The sequence below is a fragment of the Rhipicephalus microplus genome, unplaced genomic scaffold (assembly GCF_043290135.1).
Source record: "Rhipicephalus microplus isolate Deutch F79 unplaced genomic scaffold, USDA_Rmic scaffold_12, whole genome shotgun sequence".
Classification (NCBI taxonomy): domain Eukaryota; kingdom Metazoa; phylum Arthropoda; class Arachnida; order Ixodida; family Ixodidae; genus Rhipicephalus; species Rhipicephalus microplus.
Window position 1 is genome coordinate 16,198,762 of NW_027464585.1, and position 24,034 is coordinate 16,222,795.

A 24,034-nucleotide genomic window follows, 5' to 3' on the forward strand; every position below is an offset into this window, starting at 1 on the left:
CTATCACAAGTCGTCTTGGTTACAAAAATTCAATTAAGAAAGGAAGATGAGAAATGTATCAAATAACGCTTACTTCGAATAAAGATGCCAGTTTTCACTCAAAGTTATCCATCTACGCCTGAAAACAGAAATAAATTCATTCTAACCCAAATACTACACACGCACACATTGATTTTCCAGATCTCGCGCTTGGCTTCAGTATGCGAGACGGCAGGACCTGGCTCATTTACCACCTCATCAGATCTACAGCAGCTACCGCCTGTGCTCTGCCCATTTCACCAGCAGAGACTACGCAGACCCTGGACAGACAGGGCTGCTAAGATGTGCTGTGCCAACAGTTTCCATCTTTGGCGATGGGCAGACACACGTCCAAAGTCCAGGTGGGAATACTGTAAAGTGATCATACAACAGCACAAACTTTCATGCCTCTACATCTATTTACAGAAATGTCTTAATACTCAATATGTGTACCTGTCCGAGTTATCATGACTCAGTATTTTTAAGATTCTCGCGCAGATTACACCAACAATACCAATGCATGGTGTACACAGCATCCATGGATTCGCCGGCATGATTTTGCTGGTAGATATAACTAGCTAAGTAAAAAATTTGCCGGCTTCACAATCGTTAAATTTAGATCAAACGCCTCACTCAGAACGCTCTACATGTAACCTCCTCGATTCTGATTCAGTTGTCCCTGCTATTTTACCTGTGGTGTAGAGTTTTACAGGAAAAGGCGAAAATGACCTCATAATTTGAGAGAGTACTCCATGTGGCGCGTTATCAGCTATTTCGCACATGGCGAGTGAGTAGCGGCCAACTTGGTGTCGCTGTTAAAACAATTGCACGATAGCTCTGACAGTGGGAGCAACAGAACTGGCCTTTTAAATATATATATATATATTCTACGACACCCTAGTTCAAAGTCGCTCTTAAAATTAAGAATCCAAAAGGTACTTTATTTTTATCAGCTTTATTATTACAAAATTACTTTTATTTTCAATGGGCCAAATAAGTGTAATTGGCAAGAATTCGGTTACGCGCTAGGTCATCACGGGCACCACGATGTTAACCTGTTCTAGGCACATCGCATTAAGATTTTTAAAATATTGGTTTAGGATAGTTGGGACACCCATATATTTAGTGAGTGACACGTAGCGTTCTCTTTTTGTCTCTTTTTGTGTGTTTACACTTTTTTTATTACTCGTACTGAGACATAATACGCGAGGAGACCAATTAATAGTGACAAAACGCCCTGAGTGATTGTAATTGCAAATATTTAATGTGACGCCTAATACCAGCTGTGTGTATGTCACGCTGAAATCTGTGCTCCGCCAATTTCTCTTCACAGGCTCTCGTCGGCCCGCGAATACCACTGCAATGCCCGCTCACAGCGCCGATGAAGAAGTTCAACAGACTGAGCCCTCATGTACGCAAATTGTATTGCTCTCTAAGCTCTTTAAAACTATTTCAGATAAATTAATGCCCTGCAGCTATCGTTTTAATGTCACGTACCATTTAACAGATCCTAAAGTGCACTAGGGTGTCAGCTGGGCGAGCTAGTTCATTGCTAGGGGACGAGAACCAGAGCGATGTATACCGAAAGGCAGGACGAGACGAGTGCTTGTCCGATCCCTTTCTTGCTTGTTTGTTGCCTCCCAAGAGGGATCAGTGCCCCGCCGCAGTGGTCTAGTAGTTATGGCGCTCGACTGCTGACCCGCAGGTCGCGGGATCAAATCCCGGCCGCAGCGGCTGCATTTTCGATGGAGGCGAAAATGTTTGAGGCCCATGTGCTTATATTTAGGTGCACGTTAAAGAACCCCAGGTGGTCGAAATTTCCGGAGCCCTCCACTACGGCGTCCCTCATAATCATATCGTGGTTTTGGAACGTTAAACCCCAGATATTATTATTATAAGAGGGATTAGTGTTTTTTAAAGAAGACTATGAATTCGTTGTTTTTTTCCTAAACATACCATTTTAAACGTATACCCAATAATGTTTGTTAACAAGGAGTATGCTAATGATTAGGAAAAATTAGTTGACGCTTCATGTTGCCCACGATGCTTATACATGCCATTAGTAGGCTCAATGCCCAGCAGTGTGCTTATCAGAGGCCTGTTCCCAATGCCCCAAGTTTGAATAAGTGAAGGATCGAGAACTAAATATGACCAACTGATTACTCATGGAAGTAATCACTTCAATTCTAAAAGCCGCTAGAACTTTTACTAGGTTTAAAGATCATGGTCAGCTTTCACAAAAACACAGTATAAATGAGCTTTTTTTCTAAATCTTTCAGGTTCCAATCCAGCGGGTCGACAACACAAGCCTTCTAGGTGCTCACCCCGGACAGCCAGAAAAATGAAGAACCTGGAGAAGATAAATTCAAGGCTTCGGAAGGCACTGTCAAGAATTGGCAAGAGAAAGGTTAAAAAGCTTTCCCAGTCCGAGGCATTGAATGCTATCAGGCCCTACGTCCGCAAGACATTCTTTAGATTGCTTGAGACTCAAGTTAAAATTAATGGCGTGAAACGTAGAGGACGGGGGTGGTCGCCCGAGCACTGCCAGTTCGCTTTAAACTTATACTTTCATGGTCCGAAAGCGTACAGACATCTGTCAAGACTGCTTGACATGCCAACTGTGAGGTCGCTAAAGCAGTGGTTATCAAATATTCCGATGACTCCCGGAGTTATTTCAACCGCTATTGAAGCCCTCAAAGAAGCTGCCCGAAATAGGCATTTAACAGACCGTGCGTGCACATTAATATTTAACGAAATGTCCTTGAAGGAACATCTGCAGTATGATGCAAAGCATGACATTGTGATGGGATTCTCCGATGACGGTAGGCAAAGAACACCAGCCGTGGCAAATTCAGCGCTCCTGATACTTGTGGCAGGCATTTCAAAAACGTGGATTCAGCCTGTTGCTTACACAGTATCAAGGACCAAAACGCCCGCAGATACTCTTCATCATCTGATCATAACATTAATCAAGCAGCTGCAGGGAGCCCGGTTGTTTGTGAAGGCGCTCATCTGCGACCAGGGGGGAAGCAACATCACTTTGGCAAGTAAGCTAGGTGTGACGCCTGAAGAGCCGTTTTTTGTGCTTGAAAGCTGCAAGATTTATTTCCTATATGACACACCACACTTAAATGCACAAGGAATAATCTCCGCGCACCTCACAAGCTCCATATCGGGCAAGAAATTGTGGATTGGTCTTTCATTACGCAACTATACGAAAGCTCGCATCCTCTCAAACTCAAATTGGCGAAGAAACTAACCGACAACCACATTTACCGGAAGCCTTTCAATAGCATGAAAGTTAAATATGCCAGCCAGGTGATGAGCGAATCGGTCTCAGTGGCCATTGATGTATTCATTGCTCTTGGCGTGTTGCCGGCATCCGCCAAACCAACAGCTGATTTTCTCGAGAAGATAGATAAGTTATTCGACTGTCTGAATAGCTCTTCTGTAAAAAAAGCCAATGACAAGTTACGTTATGCAATTTCGGAAGGGTCCGAACACCTAGCCTTTTTGCGGGAGTGCCTGTCGTGGGTTGAAAGGTGGAAATTTGACGGGCCTCGGCAACCACACACAGTTGAGGCATGGAAGGTCACCTTAAAGGCTACCCTTCTCCTCTGGGACGACCTCTTCCAAGATTTTGATTTTCGTGTTCTCTTGACTCGCTGGCTACAGCAGGACCCCCTGGAGAACCTTTTCAGGCTTTTTAGGTTAAAGCATTGCTGCAATGACAACCCAAATGTGCTTCAGTTCACATCAGGTCTGAAACACATTTCTGTTGGCAAACTGGTTGCCTTTTTTTCAGAAGGAAACTGTGAACAGGATCGCAGCACTGTGTTGGCACAAATGTCAGAGCCACCTCATTCGCTTCCTACTACTTGTGATGCAGCACCAACAGTCAATATGCTTCCTGATGAGGAACAGCCCGTTAGCCATGATATAGTGGAGGATAACGTTCTCTACTATGTTGGGGGCTATCTCGTACGGCAATTTTTGTTGCATAGGCCTCCACACTGTGTGTGCAACACCCTTTTGAAGAATGCCGACCGCCAGATTTGTGCATCACACCAGTATTTTGCTATGTTTAAGGCAAGCAACATCTCCTCAGATTTATTTGGCAATGTAACAATGTCTTCTGACGATTGCTTTCAGGATATTGAGGCCATGGAAGCTTGCTTTTTGGGATATATCGGTGTTGTGGCGCACCTACCTAATGTGAGTGGAGTTTTGGCAGGCATTTTGCACAGTTGTATGGGAAGGCAAAAATTCTGCTCTGAAGAATGCAAGAAAGCCTTTGTGCACCTCTTTGCAAGGATTAGCCTGTTGTGGCATATTCGCTTCGTGAACATCTCCTTGGCTAAACAACGCACCAGAAAATCTGCTGCAGCACGAAAAATGCGGAAGTTTTTGTAACTTTTAGGATTTGTTTGCATATTTGAGGTCTTGAAAAACTGAGCGCTCAGAAAACACAGACGACAAAAAAGACACACATATGCGCAAAAGTAGGCGCTACTTCCACATTTTTGAGTCACCGCTACTTCTATAGTTGAGCTCACCATTTTCTGCCTCTGAAGCGGACATGTGTGTGTACTATTTATCTGCTTGTATTTTGTTTTTGTTTTTTTCATTAAGCAATATAGGTATGTTACGCTGAAGAAAGCATAAACCCTTCGTGTTATTTTATGAGAACACTCTATAGTGGCTTCAGTATTTTGTAAATTTTTGCTTAAGCTTTTATAAAGAAACCTGATGCTGAATAGAAAATGTAGAAATGTCTAACTCCGGTACCTTATGGTTTTTGTATCATTTCCGCTTGCATCCTAAGTGTGCGGTGTGCCGTATTATCTTGTCCCACTCATGGGATGATTTTATATCGGGATACGTGCTGTGAACTTGTGTATAGTTATTACTGTTTTTCTTTTGTCTTTGTATATACGTATGTGCGGTAATGTGCACTGGATTGATACTAGGTTATTAGCATGCTGGCATGTGCGGTCCACTTTTGTATGCGACCAAAAACGTAAAACATTCAAGTTGTATTTGTACTGCATAAACCGTACGTTTAGGCAATAAAACATTCAAACAAACTCTGCTCTTTATTCTTGTCTAATTTATGTGTACACGTAAACAAAAACGTCTTACTTAGACTAAGTAGTGCACAAATAGGTGGATGGGCAGACCATCAATCAGAACGCAATGATGGCCGTTTTCATCATGTGGCGGGTTGCGCAACAGGAAGAAGGTCGCGTGCTCGCCATCTGAATACCTTCCACTCGCTCAATTTGGCTTGCTGGTGCATCCCAATTGAATTTGGCGCTAAATCCCCCTCGCCACTCGGATCCTCAGTTCTCATCAAGATGGCGTCCCCCAGTGCATGTCTGCAATGCGCCGCCATGTTTTCGTACCGCCCCCAAACACAGGCGTTCGTCCGGCGCTGCGAGCAAATATCGCGTTCCATGGAGGGTATGGAAGCACAGAACGAAGATAAGAGAGGACACTCCGCCAAACCTGGCCTCGGGAAGTGCGTCACGACAACGTAACGAACTAGTGCTCTTACCAAACGTCAAAGGACGCAAGCGCAAAAAAACAAACAGTTATAATCAATGCAACCGAATTGTTTTTACAAAATAATAATTATACGCCCAAATTTGGCAGGTTTTTTATACATAATAACACTTTATTCAACACACCTTACGCGATTATTTTTCTTCAGCCGTACTGTCATAAACACCATGCACCCAGCGACAAGCCCATGCATGACTGACTGTGCTATAGTGAAGCTTGTGTTGTTTTCCGCAAGCGCACATTTCGGTTGACCACGCGACTGTCTTTTTTTTTTTCTTCTTTTTTTTTTTTTGTGCTGGAAGTAGCGAAGCTGGGACGCTTCAGCTGCCACTCATATGTATTGCTTCGTTGCATTTCTTTGTCGCCCTTAAGGGCCGTTCTTTCCGAAGATTCGCAGCGAAATCGGGAATGGGCACATGGCACCCAAAGTTTTCGAATTAACCAGACTGGTCCTGACCGCCGCTTCAAGTTATCTGCTCACATTTAGATTGAGAAGTACGGGACCACCAAAGTGTTTCGAAATACGTGGGATTTTGAAATAACTGAGTTCCAATTAATGAGGTATTACTGTATAACAAACTTTTTTTGTTTGTAGTATGGAACTGTTCTAATACAGCTTTATGTTGTTCCAATGGACAGAACTGCCATGCGCGCTTTATTCATTTTTTTTTCGTGTGTGCATTTCTCAGTTTTATTAGCGCATTTATGTTGTTCCAGTGAAGAGAACTGCCGTGTGCATTGTATTAGATCATTTATGTTTTTTGTGTGTACATTTTTCAGTTTTCTTAGCTCATTTATGTTGTTCCAGTGAAAGGAACTGCCATGTGCATTTTATTAGATTATTTGTTTTTTTGTATGTACATTTTCTTTTTTTATTAGCTGATTTATGTTGTTCCAGTGAAGAGAACTGCCATGTACCCGTTTTTTGCCTTAGTCTATACAGTCAACTGCCGATTTTTCGGACACCTGAATTTTCAGACATGCCCGATAATACGAACATCTTCGCGGCACCACCACGAACCCCATGGAATCAATATATAAGGAAGTCTGAAATTTCGGACACTCGAACCCCCCGGAGTCCGATTTTCCCGACTTTTTGACGCGACGGAAGGTCGGAAACCATTACTGACCTCCAGTGGAAACCACCACAACTTTGTCACACACGATTACGATCGCATAAATGAGCGCGCCGGTCTACTGTGCCGGCATCTGTTGCTTGGACCTGTTGATCGTTAGCGAAGAAACGTACACGGCCTCAGAGGTTCCTAACACTGGCCGTGTTTATCATGCAAGAGTGCTTCGCTGACAATCAAAACTGTCCACTCTAAAAGTTTTTGGCACCAATAAAATTCCTTTTTCTTTAGCGCTTGTGCTCGTGCGGCTCTGGCTTCCCACGCAGCGCTTTCGCAAAGCGTTTCACCACTTCGAACTAGAACTAACCGTCACACACCGATTTGGTCTGGCTACGCTGGCTATCTTGAATGTTTACCAGCACGGAGGTTCCTTCCTCCGTGGTTTACCAGTGTCACCTCCAGAGTACCAGAGGCACCGTCGCGCCGTTTTGTTTACGCAACCCACATGGTGTTTGGCTAGCCTAGTGCGTGGTTGTGCGATTGTGTGAAGTGTGCTCTGCAATGCTAAGCCTAGGTGCTTCGACACTCGTCAGCAAACTCCTTTGTTAACATCGTGAGGATTTCGCTTGCCTGCGATGGCTCCCACTCCGCCTTTGTCGTCCTCGCCGATGGCATCGAAGCGCGCAAAACAGTACCGTCGGTTAACGATGGAGAAGAAAGCCGCCATTATTAAGTTAGTGAAGAGTGGCCGATCGCAGGCTGAAGTGAGCAAGGAGTTCGGCATTTCCAAGCAAACAGTTTCCGATTTCCTGAGGAACAAAGACAAGATCTTGGAAGCGGCCGAAAAACCGTCTGGTGCCCAAAAGATGAATGCAAGCCGAGGTGTTCATCCAAAGCTTGAGGACGCTCTGGTCGTGTGGCTTAATTCAATGATTGCCAAGCGGTTTCCAGTCTCAGAGCTGCATCTTGAAACAAAAAGTAGAAACTCTCGCGCTTCGAATGGACATCACGGATTTTAAGTTCAGTGATGGATGGCTGAGAAATTTTAAGCATCGGAATGACCTCAAGTTCAAGAAGATGTGTGGCGAAAGCGGCGCCGTCGACAGTGCAGTTATTGCGGAAAACTCCAGTCTTTGTTGCAGCAGTTCTCTGCTGACAACTTTTTCTACTGCGACGAAACTGGCTTGTTTTACAAGCTGCTGCCGGAAAGAACACTCGCTTTTGCTGGTGACGCATGCCATGGTGGCAAGCATAGCAAAGAATGGCTGGCCGTTCTTGGTGGCAGCAACATGTTTGGCACCAAGAAACTTCCTTTGTTAGTAATCGGGAAGTCCAAGAGCCTGAGGTGTTTTAAAGGTGCAATGCTGCCAGGGTTATACGAAGCCAACAAAAAGGCATGGGTAACGCAGCAGTTGTTCAAGAGTTACGTCCGCAGGTTGGACAGAAGTTTGAACAACAAAACACAAGTGTTCTGCTCTTCGTTGACAACTGCGTTGCTCATGGTCACATCAATAACTTGAAGGCTATCCAGTTGGAATTCATGCCGCCCAACACGACTGCGATCCTCCAACCGATGGACCAAGGCGTTACCCGTAATCTGAGTCTTTTGTACCGTTCACGTATACTCAACCGCGTGGTGTTGTGCTCGGAAAGTGGGAAAGGCTACAGCATTGACCTTCGGTCTGCTGTCGAAATGCTTGCGGACGCATGGAAGGCAGTAAAGCAAGACACGCTTCGCAACTGCTTTCGCACACGGGCTTCGTATTTGACACAAAGGCTGCAGACTTGCCTGAAGAAAGCGACAGCGTGACTGACTTGTGCCTCTCATGGATGATATTATCAACGATCTCCGCCCTGCTGGTGCTTCCATGCCCACGGAAATAACTTTTGAGTGGTTCGTCGACGCTGACGAGCTCGACTTCTGCGCAGAGCCGCAGAGCTAACCGACGACGAAATAGTCAGTCAGGTTATGGCGGATTCAGACGACTCCGATGTCAAAAATGAGGAAACAACGCCTGCGCCATCTACGACCGCCGAATTGATGCGAGCATTGATGACGCTGTCATCGGTGTACAGTGATGACATGACCCTTGCTCAGATCGAGGCGAATGTGATCACATGCAAGTGGAACGCCGTTCAAAGAAGGATCAAGTTTTTCAAGCCACTGCAGCTCTAACACCGGCTGCCCTGACGGCACCCGCTGTCAGCTGCATGCATTTTTTTTAACAGCTCTTTTCAGAGCCACCCCACTGATGCTTCGGTAGAGTTCCGGAAGTCTGGTACTTCGACCTTGACCCTCTTGATCCGTGAAATATCAATGAAATGGTGCGTTTTTCGCTTGCATTGAGAAATAATAGCGAAATGGTGCGTTTTTTTTTGTTGCATTGAAAATTATCACTAAAATAATGTGTTTTTTTTGCTTGCATTCGTTTTTTCGGGCTGCCCGAATTTTCGGAGTTTTTCGCTGCTTAGAGGGTCCAAAAAATCTGCAGTTGACTGCACTCCGTTTGCCACGTTTGCCAAGCCCGTTGTTACACACCCTGTCAAGCTTGATCTAAGGCTTTTTTTCTTTACCCACCAAGCTCCATCGATTGTCTTTGAAGCTGAAAATAAATCCTTATTGATTAATTGATTGATTGAGTGTAGTCCTGTTGACGAGCTGGCCTTGTCCATGTGCCAGTTCAGACTGCACAGTGCGCAGATGTATTTTTGACACTGGTAAAATCATGCTTTTTAAGTGGGCCGAATCTCTTGCTTGTGCCTGCTTTTAGGTCTGCATCAAGGAGTCAAATAGCGGTCCCACCGCCGTGTCTGCCACGTTTGGTGGTGTTGGACTGCTCTTCGGCTCCATTTTTGTCGGCAGGCGCAGCCTCGGCTGCTGTTTCGATAGGGCAAGCCTCGATTGTTTTCGCACATTCGCTCTTGCAGGTGTGTCACTATATGGACTGCCGGTCTAAGAAGCAGCTGATAAACCGCTACCACTGGTCCCTGTATCCGAACATGCAGCGGGGCCGCTGGTCAGCGCAGGAAGATGTCATGCTGCTTGTCGCTGTGAAACTGTACGGGGACGTTAGCTGGTCCAAGGTTAGCCACTTGTTTCCCTTAATTTTGCTGTGGACCGGTGGGCACTGCCGGTTCGCTTGCCCTGTGTGTACTGTAGAATCTCAACGATAGTGGCGATTCCACTCCTGTGCCAAATGAGATTTATTATGCCCTCTTTTATAGCAATAATGGAAATTGTGCCAAACTGCAGCTAAGTCTCGAGTTTGAGGCTAATCGCCCAGCCAAGCTCTGGAACAGCCGCGCTGCAAAAAGGAAGTTTGTTCTTAGTGTATTGCGTACTGAACACTGTTATAAGTCGCTCTTGCCACAGTACACATGCGTAATGCAAAAAAGCTCTCTGGTTAGGAGCAACAAGCAGTTGTGGGACACAGCATGTCTTTTGTCTTTAATTATTCACAATTGCAAGTGCTGCATAATAATAAGTACTACTGCAACCCCTAATGTCTAAAACATTTACATGCAATCATTCAGAGCTGATTGCGACATTGCTGTAACCCTGAGAAATAAAAAACAACAAACGCTACACGAGTTTTTATGTTTCCCCTAGTCATATGTATGAGTTCTCTGATAATTCGCACAAAATCCTGGCGTCCTTTCGAGTTTTGACCATCATAAACACACGGTTACGCTCTATCGAAGCCCATCAGTTCACCATTCTGAAGTGCACTCTTAATTAACCAGTGTCCTGGCCACATTTCAGGTGGCAAGCATGGTGCCAGGTCGTACACACGGCCAGTGCAGGGATCGCTACATGGACAACTTTGCCCAGCAGTTTGTCTTGGGGCCGTTCACTTCGGATGAGGACTGCACGCTGCTGCAGCTGATGCAGAAGTACGGAGCTGGCCACTGGGCCATGGTGAGATCGTTCATCAGTTTGCTACGCTTGCAGGGGAGCTGGCGAATCCGTGTAAAAATTGTTGCAATCAAGGTGAGTTTAACGTTAATCAAGCAGAAGTGCTGCAACTACACTGTTCTCAAGCTCATTCATCAAGTCGCAATGACCTTAAGGAGCCAGGGTGCAACTGTGACCGGTTGTGATCCGCTGTGGAGAGGCATTGCAGCCGCACTAGCTCCAAGCATTGCCACTGCAGTAACACATGACTAAGCGAAGTGGCTACCTTGCAGGCCGGCACTTTGTTGGCCTAGATGCTTAGTACAAGCGTTCACTGCCATTGAGTGTACGAGCATGGAATTATAATAATGATTTAAACTTCCTGGCTTAAAGCCGGTCACCCACTACAGAGGCGCACGCGTTGTTGCGCCTGTGCCTTTAACGGCCTTAGTGGCAGTGTAGCATGTTTTAAATGATTTCATTCACTAAGTTTTTAAAGTGGGCACTAGGGATAGGATATCGCCATCGCGTTGAACTCTCAAAGACGAAGCTTAAGGATCCCCCCCCCCCCTTTTTTTCTGCAGTTTCGTTTTGAAGTTTTTAAGAAATATTCTAGAAATATTAGACAAATATTTTATTCGATGAGCACTTGCACTTCAAATTCGCTTCACACACGAAGTTTCGCAATTCGCAAAGCTCCAGAAAAAGTCTCGACAGCCACTGAACAAGCTTTACTGTATGCAAATGAATTCCATCTCACTGCACCCATCACCGGAACAGTCGGCTGGCAGCCATTTGCCAGGGTGTTCTGAATAGGGCAGTCCTCAGCCATTCAAAAAAAAAAATGCAATTTTTCGCTTTTACAACCAGGATTTCGAACAGGCTACTCAACAATCGACCACATTCATACTATCAATCAGGTAACAGAGAAATGCTCAGAATATAACCAACCACTATACATAGCCTTCATAGATTACGAGAAGGCGTTTGATTCAGTTGAAATATTGGCCGTCATGCAGACACTGCGGAATCAGGGCGTCGATGAAGTATATGTCAACATCCTGGAAGAAATCTACGGGGGATCAACTGTTACCATAGTGCTTCATAAAGAAAGCAACAGAATACCAATCAAGAAGGGTGTAAGGCAGGGGGACACAATCTCCCCAATGCTATTTACCGCGTGCTTACAGGAGGTTTTCAGAAACCTAGAATGGGAACAGTTAGAGATAAGAGTTAATGTAGAGTACTTTAGTAACCTGCGCTTCCCCGATAGCATTGCATTGCTGAGTAACTCAGGGGACGAATTGCAACTCATGATTACGAAGTTAGACAACGAGAGCAGAAAGGTAGGTCTTAAAATGAATCTGCAGAAAACGAAAGTAATGTACAACAACCTCGGAAAAGAGCAGCACTCCGAGGTAGGCGATAGTGCACTTCTAGTTGTAAAAGACTATGTCTACTTAAAGCAGGTAATAACTGCGGAGCCGAACCACGAGATGAAGAATAAGAATGGTCTGGAGCACATTCGGCAAGCGCTCTCAAATTATGACTGGTAGATTGCCACTATCCCTCAAGAGAAAGGTATATAACAGCTGTATCTTGCCGGTACTTAGCTACGGAGCAGAAACCTGGAGACTTACAAAGAGGGTTCAGCTTAAATTGAGGACGACGCAGCGAGCAATGGAAAGAAAAATGATAGGTGTAACCTTAAGAGACAAGGAGAGAGCAGAGTGGATTAGGGAACAAACGGGGGTCAAGGATATTATAGCTGAAATCAAGAAGAAATGGACATGGGCCGGGCATGTAGCACGTAGACAGGATAACCGCTGGTCGTTAAGGGTAACTAACTGGATTCTCAGAGAAGGAAAGCGGGTTAGGGGGAGACAAAAGGTTAGGTGGGCAGATGAGATTAAGAAGTTTGCGGGTGTAAATTGGCAGCAGCAAGCACAGGACCGGGTTAACTGGCGGAACATGGGAGAGGCCTTTGTCCTGCAGTGGACGTAGTCAGGCTGATGATGATGATGATGATGTAGTTTATCGCTTGGATTACCTGTGTTTTGTGCATTGCCAAAGCTCGTAGTCGAGAAAGAAGCACGTAGTCGAGAATTCACCCGTCAGGCGCTGCAACAAGCCCCATTCAATTGGCTTTTAATGTGTAATTGTGCTTGCACAAATTTATTTTAAACATATCACTCCAATTTTAACCTATGTAATACCTTAATGTCCACTCTGTCATATACAATCTTTAGCTTAACCCATTCCTCGTATTTTGCATTTAAAAAAAAACAACAAAGCTTTTCGTACAATTCACACCGCCACTAAACAGGGTGCTCTGAAAAATGGCAGTGTGTGTCACTTGTTGCTGGTGCCATAAAGAGGGAGCTTTGAAAGTACAGTTACAATTGGTCTGTTTCAATAACATGCAATTTAGGGTTAATAACTACAGTCGAACCCCTTTATAAGAGATACTGGTATAAGAGGCACCAGTGTGCCAACAGTAAAGTACGGGTTGATAAGAAAATGCATATGGGGTACCCTGCTTATGAGAGACACCTCATATAAGAGACAAGAATTGCTGCCCGGAGCATGTCTCTTAGATAGGGGTTTAACTGTATAAGAAATTGAGTGCTCTTAATGCACGCGAATGAATCTGCATCAATGAGAAGGAGTTCGCAAGAGAGTACAGGGTCTGTATTCAAAGTTGGTGGTATGGTCTTCACGCTGGCATGCTGTCCCATACCACATTAATGTATGTTACAGTCAACGTCCGATTTCCTGAACCTTCAAGAAACCGTGAAAATGTGTGGAAAATTGGGCAGTCCAGATAAACGAATGCATGTGAAAACGCACCTTTTTTTGTAGGTATTTTTCGCTAACTGAGAAGGTGACGGTGGGAGTACAAGATTCCGATTGCGATTCAACCAATGCATCGTTTAGATGGCTCTGAAAAAAGCCATTCATAAAAAAAAAACCGAGGTGGCTGGCGTTATCTCATACGTCAGCGCTTGGGGGCAAAGAAGTCTCCTATTTTCTTTTGCACGGCGTTCCGCTTGCCCGCGATCATGTCCGCCTCAATTTCAGTCAACGTTGTGTTGCCACTGTACACCGATGACAGTGTCATCAGTGCTCACGTCAACTCCGAACTCGTTGGCTGTGTTCGATGGCTCTTAGTTTTCAGTGTTAGAGTCATCAGAGTCCTGCGTAACTTGAATGATTTTGTCATTGGTCAGGTCCGCACATAGCTCGAGGTCTTTGTCAGCGTCGGCGAAGCCCTCAAAGGTTATCCCGACTAAAATCGACTCGCCGGCAGCACGCAGATTGTCGAGGGAACATCCGCGGATGGCAGTTCGTCACACACGCTGTCCACTTGGGGCGAGACGACCGTCTCGGCGTCGAGTCTGAAGCCCGCATGGAAAGAACAGTTTCGCAGAGTCTCTTGGGTAACCGCCTTTCAAGATTCCCCTAGCATGCCGACGGCAGACCTGAGGTCAACAGCGTAGCTTTTCCCATAGTGAACCTACGAGGGGGCTCTGTGCGCTTCGAAGGCGCAGACAAAGACGAAGGAGCAGTTGGTGCCATCACTGGAAACGGTGAATCTGCTTGACGAAAAGTGCAGCAGGAAACAGCTAGTAACTCGGTAAATACTGAAGGTCAGGAAACGAGATCACTAAAGATAGCGCGCAGCAGGAAACGATCAACCGCAGACACGACCGCAAAGCTGACAAAACAACACGTGAACGAACTGAGTGAGGTTTGGCTTACCTAAACTGTTAAGCTATGGCTGGCAACGGATTGACATGTGCGGTTTCGAGGTTAAGGCAGCTGCGGTGCGGTGGTTGGTGACGCGAGGATATGAAAACAACTCAAATGGCGGCGTCTGTGGTGACTTTGGATCGGCGGTTCATAGTAAAAAGTCTGGGAAAATGGATGCCGAAGGCCATAAGCCTCCGAAATTTCTGACTTTTTAATACATTGACTCTATAGCGAACTTGGCAGTGCCACAGATGAGTCCGAGAAATCTAGCATGTCCGCAATTTCAGGCATCCGGGAAATCGGACGTCGACTGTATTTAGTTCGACCTGCGTCTGTACATCTTTATTTTATTGGATCTCGGAAATACGACAAATGCACTTCCCCGTTGTCGGTCACTGTTCTCGCCTTCAAAGCCTCTCCTTGTGACGCTTGTACAGGCGGCACGGGACATGCCCTGGCGTGCATCCAACACGCTGCTGATGCGCTACCGGCGACTGTACGAAACCCTGCGCACCAAAGAGCCCACAGTGGCTGACGTGGAGCGCTCCCTGGCGGTACCCGTGGCTCCCATGACTGCGGTGCGATGTGCCCGTCTGACAGGAATGGACAAGCGCATGGACCTGTACCGGCGCATCAGACGCCTCCTCAACACAGATGTCATGAAGCGTGCCGCCCTTTCGCTGGTCAAGGTAGCCACGGCCACTTCTTTTGCCTGTTTGGAATGACGGAGACAGAATATAGTTGCCGCTGCATGAAAGAGCTCTCTCTGATCATTTGTGTCAAGCACTGCTCACAAGTGCTCTTTTCTTTAGAGCTGTTTGCCGTGATTCCACTTTTGCGCAAAACTGTGCTAAGCTGCGCGAAATTGAGTTTACTGTGTCATCCTGATTATATTAATATAGATTGTGCTGTACTGCACCGGAGTCTTGGGTTTGATGAGTCGGCTATCACTGTTTATCGCACCGCCAGCGCATCAAAAATGCAGCTTGACCTTGAGGCCACCAGTGTCACTACCAATGATCGAGCATTATTCCCGATTGAGCCACGCCACCACGCACAGTGCAGACACAGCTTTAGTTGTGCCAGTCGGTTGACTGAAGCTACATCAATACTTACAGTTAAACCTAGAGATAACGAAACTGATGCATTCCCCCCCAAAATTTCTTAAACACAAATTTTCGTTATATACAGTTTCAGTGTGAAATTTCGAAAAAAAAGATGCACAAATAAAGTGAAAACGGAAGGCAGGTCTTTTATTTATTTGGCTATCAAGAACTGCATTATTATTGTGATAGAAATTATATAGACTCTCTCGGCGAATTTTCACTGTCATGTTTCATATAGAGTCCAAATCGATAGCATCCCCCTGCGCATCGCAAATTGTACCCATGGGTAAAAGCGTGCGAGTGGGGGCCTAAAGTGGATGCTGATATTTCGAGGAGCACCGTGCACCGCTTCTGCTCTGTGGGGTCCTTGTCTTCGTGTTGTGAGGGGCACCGCCAAAGCGCGTGCTCTAAATCGAATGTTCCCCCGCAGTTGCTTGGGTATAGATCGTACTTGAAAGCGGGATTCGGATAAGAAATAGTTGTAGCATTCTAAGAGACATTTCTCTGGCTAAACAGGTGGGGGGATTGAATAACTGCGTATTCTTGAGGAGTTCGTTGTATGGATGCTCACTATAGGCAGGTTTAAATGTACGTGTTGTCAGTTGAGTGTTGGTTATGTGGTGTTCACTGGATTTGACTGCATCATTCATTAGGTGCAGGACAAGCTCTGCAGGCGTAGGGTTTGACTGGCTCCATACGCAATTGTTGCATGTGCCCATGTGAAACAGCTGAGTTTTCTTGGCAGAACTGGAACGAGAATGTGAGCCGGGAGACGTGCATGAGGCTGTACCGCAAGATGCTGCAGTTTCAGCAGGGCACTCACTCACCGAAAAACTCTCAGATGCAAGGCCGTTCCCTGACCAAGGTCATTGCCAAGTACGCGCAGCCCCTGCATCAACCCATGCTGCCCAGCCTGGCTGCCTGCGAGCACCAGGAGTGGCAAGCTGTGGCCAATGGTATGCATTACCTTGTACAGCACTCGTGTGACATTGGAGCATACGTGATGTTTCCAGCTTAGCATTGGTCACCTAAGGAGGTCGTTGTTTAGAAAGCACCGACTTTAAATTTCGAAGGCGAGATGAGTGAGGTGAATTTATGTGGAGACATACATATCTATCAGATATCACAGGCAAGTATAGCCAACTTTCGACAACTTTCTGTAGCAGCACAGCCAAGGCTACGAAGCCCAAGCGCACCTTTTCTCGCTACGCTTCTGCTCGTAGTTCATGAACACTTACTTTGGTATGCTGCATAGCATAATGGAAAATATAAAAAGAAGAGATGTGAATATTACAAGATTGTTCGAATTATTATTACAAAGCATCACCCGTGTAGGTTTTTTGTTCTTTGCTGTTTCTAGTTTTCTTGTTTTTTGGTGCCGTTTCACTTTTCCCTGCCCCAGTAAACAACATATGGCATTGCTCTGTTGCAGCAAGTTCACATCGAACCTTATGAACGAGCATCAGTGCGTGTTCATTAGCTATTAGGTGATCTGTATTCATCGAGCAGGGAGAAACGTAGACAGTAGTACGTCATAAAATATTTTGTTTCCCGCACATGCACTCACCAAAAATTTGTGTGCTATTGATATCATCAGCGAAAGTTGTACTCGGATCGCTATAGCCGCCATGAAAGTGACACTGGCGACCTGCCAGTCTTCAACAACACCAGCTGCTTGGAAGAAAAATTGCACTTGGAAACTGTACGTTAAACCAATGACCCTATTCCTAAATTGCTTTGCATACGTGGTCAGTGTTTCAGCTGGCTAATACTGTTGATACGATAACGCTGAAGATTGTGTACCGTAACATCGCTCCCGACTATGTCTACGGAGGTACCGTATTTACTCGCCTAATCCTCGCACTTTTTTTGCCGAAAAATCGATGCTAAGTTGGGGGTGCGAGAGTTACGTGGGGAGAACTTTTTACGAGAACTTACCGAGCGAAAAAAAAAAAAAACGAAGTGGCCGCAAACCGGGATTCTCACACCAGCAACTAACAGCAAGCTTTGAGAAGTACTAATTAAGAGTTACTTCAACAATAAAAGCAGAGGTTCAACACAAGGCAAGATTTATTTGAGACACAAAAAGTGCAAGCGAATAGTCGAGAATTAGAATACCATACGCAAAGCTTGTGGGCGTTGCAGATGTAACGTGTAGCGTTCGTCGCTCAACAGGAGCCCTTAAAAGGTAAGCGTAGGACGTCAGTATTGGGCTCATGGCTATTTAACAGAATCGTCCGCAGTTTCCTTCTGACGAAATAAAGTTTACCATCAATCCCAGTTTTAGGCCCACGGCAGGCCTAACGCATCTTGGTGGCGTTCAGCTGCCGTAACCAGTAGCGATCACAAAACTCGTAGACTCCGAAGGGCCTACCGGCAGCCCTGTTGCCATCGTTTAGTGCCGTTGTTATCTATCACTTGCACCTTGAAGCAGCCGTGTAGCTTCAGTATCACACCATAACGTGCCAAGATTACCGACACAGCATACAAAACACGCCGCAACGCGCACTGGCCGCTTCGGCTTGGCTTAGATTGGATTGAATTTGCGTGCAATAGTATGCTTGATGCTTAAGAGATGGCGCCAAATGGCATGCGCTATCATCATTAGTGGCTGGAACGAGCAGACGACATTATTGCGGCAGTTTTCGGGGGTGCGATAATTACACGAAAAAAAAAAAAAAGAAATCGTATTTTTCTTGGGCGATGTGGGGGGTGCGAGAATTATGCGAGTGCAAGGATTACGAGAGTAAATACGGTAGTCGTTACTAGTGCTATGCCTGGGTAACAGACGCGTTAATGTATATTACCCTGTTGACTGTGAAAAAAAAAAAAAACAGCGTTCTTTGCCGAGTAAAAATTGCATTCCAATTTGAATTTGCTAACATCAGACGCCCACTTATGACCAATCGGTGTCATGACTGCTGCTTCCCGTCGCTGCCTTTGCGTCCCTTAAAAAAATATTATGAGCTTCTCCAGCATGTTCTTGCGTCTCTTAAAGAAGGAAAACAATGATGCTGACCAAGTATGCACTGCAATTTAGGAAATGATGTCTTGGCTTTGCGTTGTTCCAATCGCCCAGAATCTGCTCAGCCATACCTTTCTTTTTCTGAAATAAATCGCAACGCTCCAAAGATGCGTGCTTTATGCCTTTAAAAATGAACATTTTATTTATTTCCTCCCCATAAAACTTAAGATTTTTTTATAGTGGTCGTGCGAAAAAGTGCATGTTGGATGCGCTTGCGAAACTGAAACCGAAATTGCATGAAAACGGACTACTTGGCATAATAGCACATGTGCAGAAGCTTCACCCACGTAGCTTTGGCTGTGCTGCCCCTGAAAGTTGTCCCCGAGTGTAGTTGCGCATGCTTTTCAGGCCTGGTTATATCTAGAAAAATGGGTCTGTAATTTCTGCGTCGTCGCACAATAAAACTGCACGTGAATACACTGCGGAAGTGACTAGCTGCGACTAGTTGAACTTACTGCATCACAGGAAAGGTAGCTTTACAATTATCATAGGGGTCTGTATAAAAAAAAATTTTTAGAACTCTTTATTTTCGAATTCACACGCTATTGATGATTCGCCTCTCTACTTTTCACGCATCTTAGGTCATCGTTTTAGCCAGAGCATCAGTCGCTGAATTTTTTTCTTTGTTTCATTTCTCAGGCTTTTCACGGCACTTGAACGCTCAGTTACTAACATTTCTTGCTGTGTGAACACTGGGTGTTTGGAAAGCTCGAAAGTGTGTTAACTGTTATTTTTCAAGGTTTTGAATGTTTAAAGAGAGTGTAATTGGAGACTTACATTTTTTTTTTCTTCAGTCATCCCCAGTAAGGTAATGAAAGATTTATAACTATTGTTTTTCAAAAGCTAGAACCATAAAAAACTGCTTAACATACATAGAATCCAGGGACACTTAATACAGCAAGATCTGTGCTGCCACTTCAATAAGAATCAGATCCTTATATGTTTTCATTAATTATTAACTTTCAGAAATTTAAGGGTACAATGTACATAAAAGCTTACATTATATTTGGTATCAGTGCAACAAAATCTGTGCATGAAAAGTTCGAGTCGGTATAGGTCCCATTGAATTAATAGTGTGTGCTCCACACGCTCCTTGAGAGAACTAGTTAACAGAGAAATCTTGTGCAAGGACTTGGCGATACCAAAAACACTTATTTCATGAATGGCATTTGCTATTGGTTTGGTTGGCTCTTTTTATGTTCACCATGTAAGTAACTTGCTACGAGAGGCGCTCGGGTTATGCAGTGAACTTTTTTGGGACCTCAGTGTAAATTCTTTATCATTTAGAAGAGACTTGGCCTACATGCACTCACAGAACACAGCATGAAATTTAGATATGGTACTTAGACCTTGATTTTCTCCTCTAATAGTAGACTTATTGATGGTAAGGTTGACATTAGAGTTCCCAGAGAACACTTGATTAATCTAAACCAATTTATTGTTTCACTTTGGTTTGTGGGGGTAAAATGGAACCTGCTCGCACAAAGTAGGGTGACCTGTAAATTATTGGGAGAGCCCTTCAGTCTGTAGGGGATGCTAGATATAAAAACAGGCTGACGATGATTACGCGTGGTGCGCTCAACGTTTGGTGTGCGTGGCTTTTGCCTTCCTCCTCAGTGCTGCACGACCTCCACGGCTTGTCGAGACCACCTCCGAACCCAGAAGTTGAGGAAGTGGGCACCGTGCCCATCTTTGAAAAGTTCTTCTCTAAGGAGGTGCTTGGCGTGCCAGATGCATTCGAGACCAAAGAAGGCTGCCTCGTGCTTCCGCTGCTGCCGCCCAACGAGGTATGGTTAGGCCGCGTTGTTTTGCTTGAAACGATGGCTAGAGGAATAGAAATTCCTTGCAGCTCGAAAAATAATGAAATAAAATCGGGAAAGTTATAATATGGCTTCATTACTTTATTATAGTGTAAATTAGTTCTCGAGCTTGCGGTGCGAAGAAAAGTGCATAAAAAAGGGAAATTGTCATTTGTCATTCAAGTGTATTTTGATACATATTGAATGCATATGAAGTTTCATATGTACTTTCGTACACATGGCATTCATATGTGTTAAACGCAGATTTCATGCAAATTATATGAATGGTTATTCATATGGACTTCTCAATAAGAAAACTCACATGGTTGGTCTTGTGACCACGGGTGGAACAGCTGCGCCACGGTGCGCCAAACTTGCTTACCTGTGCCTTCTTGCGCCGAGCCTCCCCTGCTGTGTCAAACTTGCCTACCAGCACCTTACTGCACCGCAGCACCAGAATTTAGCCGCAAAGTATGAAAGCCATCAAGCACCGTGCCCGGAAACGTGGCTGAAACGTGGTCTTTTCAGTTTGATCGTAATGGCTATAGTTTCGGTTTCGTGAACACTGTGATCGCTCCTGGCGCAGCTGTGGACTTTAATCACATGGGCATGGTTGTGATCGCTATGCGTGCGCGATCCTGGCAGGCATCAGCGGGAGAGGCTCGTGGACCCTTGTGCATGCTGGGATCTCAACGCAAGCACACTGCGAGGAGAGCATCACTCCCTGGCAGGGCTGTGTTTTCTTACACCAGCATTTTTATAGAGTTATGCGATATCAGATCTAGAAGAGTTGGCTGCCAGCCTTACAATTTGTTGCTGTCCCATTCATTGCTTCGCCATTCCAGTGAAGCTGTCTTTCTTTCATAACTTTACGGCAGTGTTTGGAAAAGAAATAAACGTTGGAAGTAACGGTGCTGGAAAAATTAAGGCTGGTGTCAGTTTCCGGGAACAACTTAAGGCTGCTCTGCAGACCGTACTTTTTTATTTTTCAAGATATCTGGATGAAACTTTCAGGGCATGTTGGCTACACTAAAACTAGCGGAACTGAATAGCTGCATGCAGCTGTGTTCTTTAGTTCCAGGGTTATGGATGTCTAACTGGGTTGTTCACCTGGGTACTTGAGAAAGAGTATTGAGAAAGCTCAGGACATAGTAGAAAGCTAAAATTTATTGTGGTCGTTTTTTGATAGATATCCCAGGATACTACAAAGCCGTTCCTTTTTTAATTTTCTCTCCAATAAATATTCATGCGACCTTGAATTCAGTGTAGCTAGTAATTACCAGGTTCATCAAAACTGAAATGTTATAAATTAACGACACCAATTTTCAGACAAAGAAGCCGCTTGTACTCTGGAAAAGTCATTCAAAAACAGGATAAAAAAAAGCACACAAATTTGATGAGCGGTCTTTGAGTTTCAGCTTTCCTCAGCATCACAACTAGCAAAAAAATTCATTCTGAGAAAGCGGGCCTAGAAAGTTTGAAACTTGCATTTTCTTCAGAAAGCTTCAACAGAATAGCTAGAAGTATTTGGATGCACTCTTTTCTTCTTTCGCCTTGTCTACATCTTTTGGTGTCGTTGGTAATTTATTTTTAGGCATAAAGCGTCGAAGTGCTGGGTCCGTCAATCTCAGAAACACTCAGTGTCATGCTCAATACAGTCGCCCACCGATTTTTCGGGCCAGGGGGGGACCGAAAAAAAGTCCAAAAAATCTAACAGTCCAAGAAATTGGTTTTTGTCAAACATATGAACGTTATTCCATCAGGCAGGCTTAAAAATGTCCATGGTTCGCCCATATTTGTGCCAAGGTGACATCGTCACCGTAAATGCTCGACAAAAGCGTCATCGCGGTGGCGATCTCCGCTGCCGACAGTAGCGGGCGATCATCGTCGTCATCCTCTGAACCGCTCTCCGACTGCGGTACAACCCGGCAGAGAATTTCTTTGTCTGCGGGCTCTGCACAAGAAATAGTCATCGTCCCGATGAACGAAGTCTTCATACAGGGAGTTTTACAATAACGTTTGCGGGTGTTGCGGGTATAGCGGACGCATTATGAGCTTTAGAATAGTGTTTGCTTCCCCTAGGGAAACATTTAGGAACTTTCGCTTCGACCGTAAACTCAAATGCACGGAAGCTACAGACATCATTTTGAGGACCTCGCGGGTTGTTATCCCTGCACGCTATTTCGGATTTTCTGCGGGCGGGCCGCAAATGGTGACTCTCGTTACGACAAATGCACAGTGGCAGCGACCGCACCGCAAGGGCTCGCGACGCGCTATTTTAAAGCTCCCTAATGTCATTGTGGCAGGCACATTCACTTCGCCACTGCGTAGCTCCGCTTCCTCCCTGTGTGGCGCGATGACAACAGTGCTGAGCACAATGGGTGACCGAAGACGAAAAAATGTCCCGTGTTGGTTTTCTAAAGCAGACACGGCTTCCGAAACTTGAAATATGACATTTGCTTACCAATCTTGGGGGCAGAAAAGCCATTTTAAAATTAAGCCACTAAGCTTAGTCAAGCCGGCGAAAAACCCAACATGGCGGCGTCCATACAGATTCGTAGTGCAGCCCGAAACAAGCGATTTAGTCCGAAAAATCGGGCGTAAAAATGCATTAACCCTTGGGGAACCCTGATGGTGCACATTTGAAGTACGAAATATCTAAAAAGTCCGAAAAAGTCCGAAAAATTGGTCGGTGACTGTAGCACTGATTCGGAGCACGTACTAAGTCCCGCAATTTCTGAAGCACTCAGTGCGATCGGGGCTTCAGCCTTACTCAATGTGTAGTATTCTTGACTGGGGACTGCTGAAAGCACTGTTCCGTCGCTGCAAGCATCCACGCAGTGGGCAGTCGCAGCAGAATAGTGGCATCGCGACGTTGTACAAACCGCATAGTGTGCCTCTGTGCAAAGGACCTCTGCACCATCTTTGGCATCGTTACCGGCATCGCATGCAACAACTAAGACGAAGAACACAGAACTAGTGGAAAAAGAAATTGATATGAGTGCAAGAGGCAAAGAGCGACGAAGAAGACGCCGGCCGAGGCAAATAACAACGGGGCGAGCGAGCGTCATCGGAGGAAGCGACCACCCCCACTTCTGCGCAGCTACCAATGACGGGCGTGCTTTCTCTCGCAAGATATGAATGCGCTGCTCTAGCCAATTAGCGCACCTCATTTCTTCATGGGAAAATGCCAATACCGTCTCAACCATGCTGACCACGCCATTCTGCAAGACTGCAAACGAAAAAGAATTCGCACTCAAAACAACACCAAAACGTTGCCATGCCCTGTATATATATGTGTGTCACAGAAAAGCAACAAAAAAATTCAGTAAAGTACTTTCTGGCGCGCGGAAGCGGACGTGCAACCTTTTGCTCCTGAGCGCACGGCATTAGTTACTGAGCCATGAAGGCACATGTCCCTCAACCCTTACACCACTTATCATTGCGGTGCCGATCTTGTGGGAAACAGCGTATTTTCAGTGTCATCGGCAAAATGGCAGAAAGGGCACACTCGGCGCCCTGCTCATTGCGACGCGGGGGCAAACGCTCATTTTCCATGCGTAAGTTGCCCATCTGGGAGGAGGGGTGGGTGGGAGGTAGATGTTTGTGTGTGCGCAAGCTCATGTCGCTGCGGAGGAAAATCGCACACCTTGGAATTTCACCAGGACGATTGTGTTGTAGTTATCGGGTGCACAAAGGTCACTTCGCTCGCTGCACAGTGCCCATTTGTGAAAACATAGAGCTTTTCAGACACAGCGAAGTAATAACTGTGACACTTTTTATGTCGAACTCATCTGTAC

The 24,034-nt window shown here is 45.4% G+C and overlaps 1 protein-coding gene across 4 annotated transcripts in view; it reads left to right on the top strand.

Moving 5' to 3' along the window:
- Positions 1 to 24,034, top strand: part of LOC142783794 (uncharacterized) — a 39,516-nt gene that overhangs the window by 2,289 nt on the left and 13,193 nt on the right. The window contains exons 2-9 of one of the 4 annotated variants that reach the window (XM_075882382.1): positions 181 to 380; positions 1,352 to 1,429; positions 2,298 to 2,425; positions 9,585 to 9,740; positions 10,420 to 10,575; positions 14,742 to 14,993; positions 16,156 to 16,366; positions 20,053 to 20,222. In XM_075882382.1, the coding sequence (XP_075738497.1) occupies positions 181 to 380; positions 1,352 to 1,429; positions 2,298 to 2,425; positions 9,585 to 9,740; positions 10,420 to 10,575; positions 14,742 to 14,993; positions 16,156 to 16,366; positions 20,053 to 20,222 (1,351 nt within the window). Of the gene's footprint in view, positions 1 to 180; positions 381 to 1,351; positions 1,430 to 2,297; positions 8,982 to 9,584; positions 9,741 to 10,419; positions 10,576 to 14,741; positions 14,994 to 16,155; positions 16,367 to 20,052; positions 20,223 to 24,034 lie in introns of those variants that run through there. The other 3 variants (XM_075882383.1, XM_075882386.1, XM_075882385.1) reach the window with 3 other exon arrangements.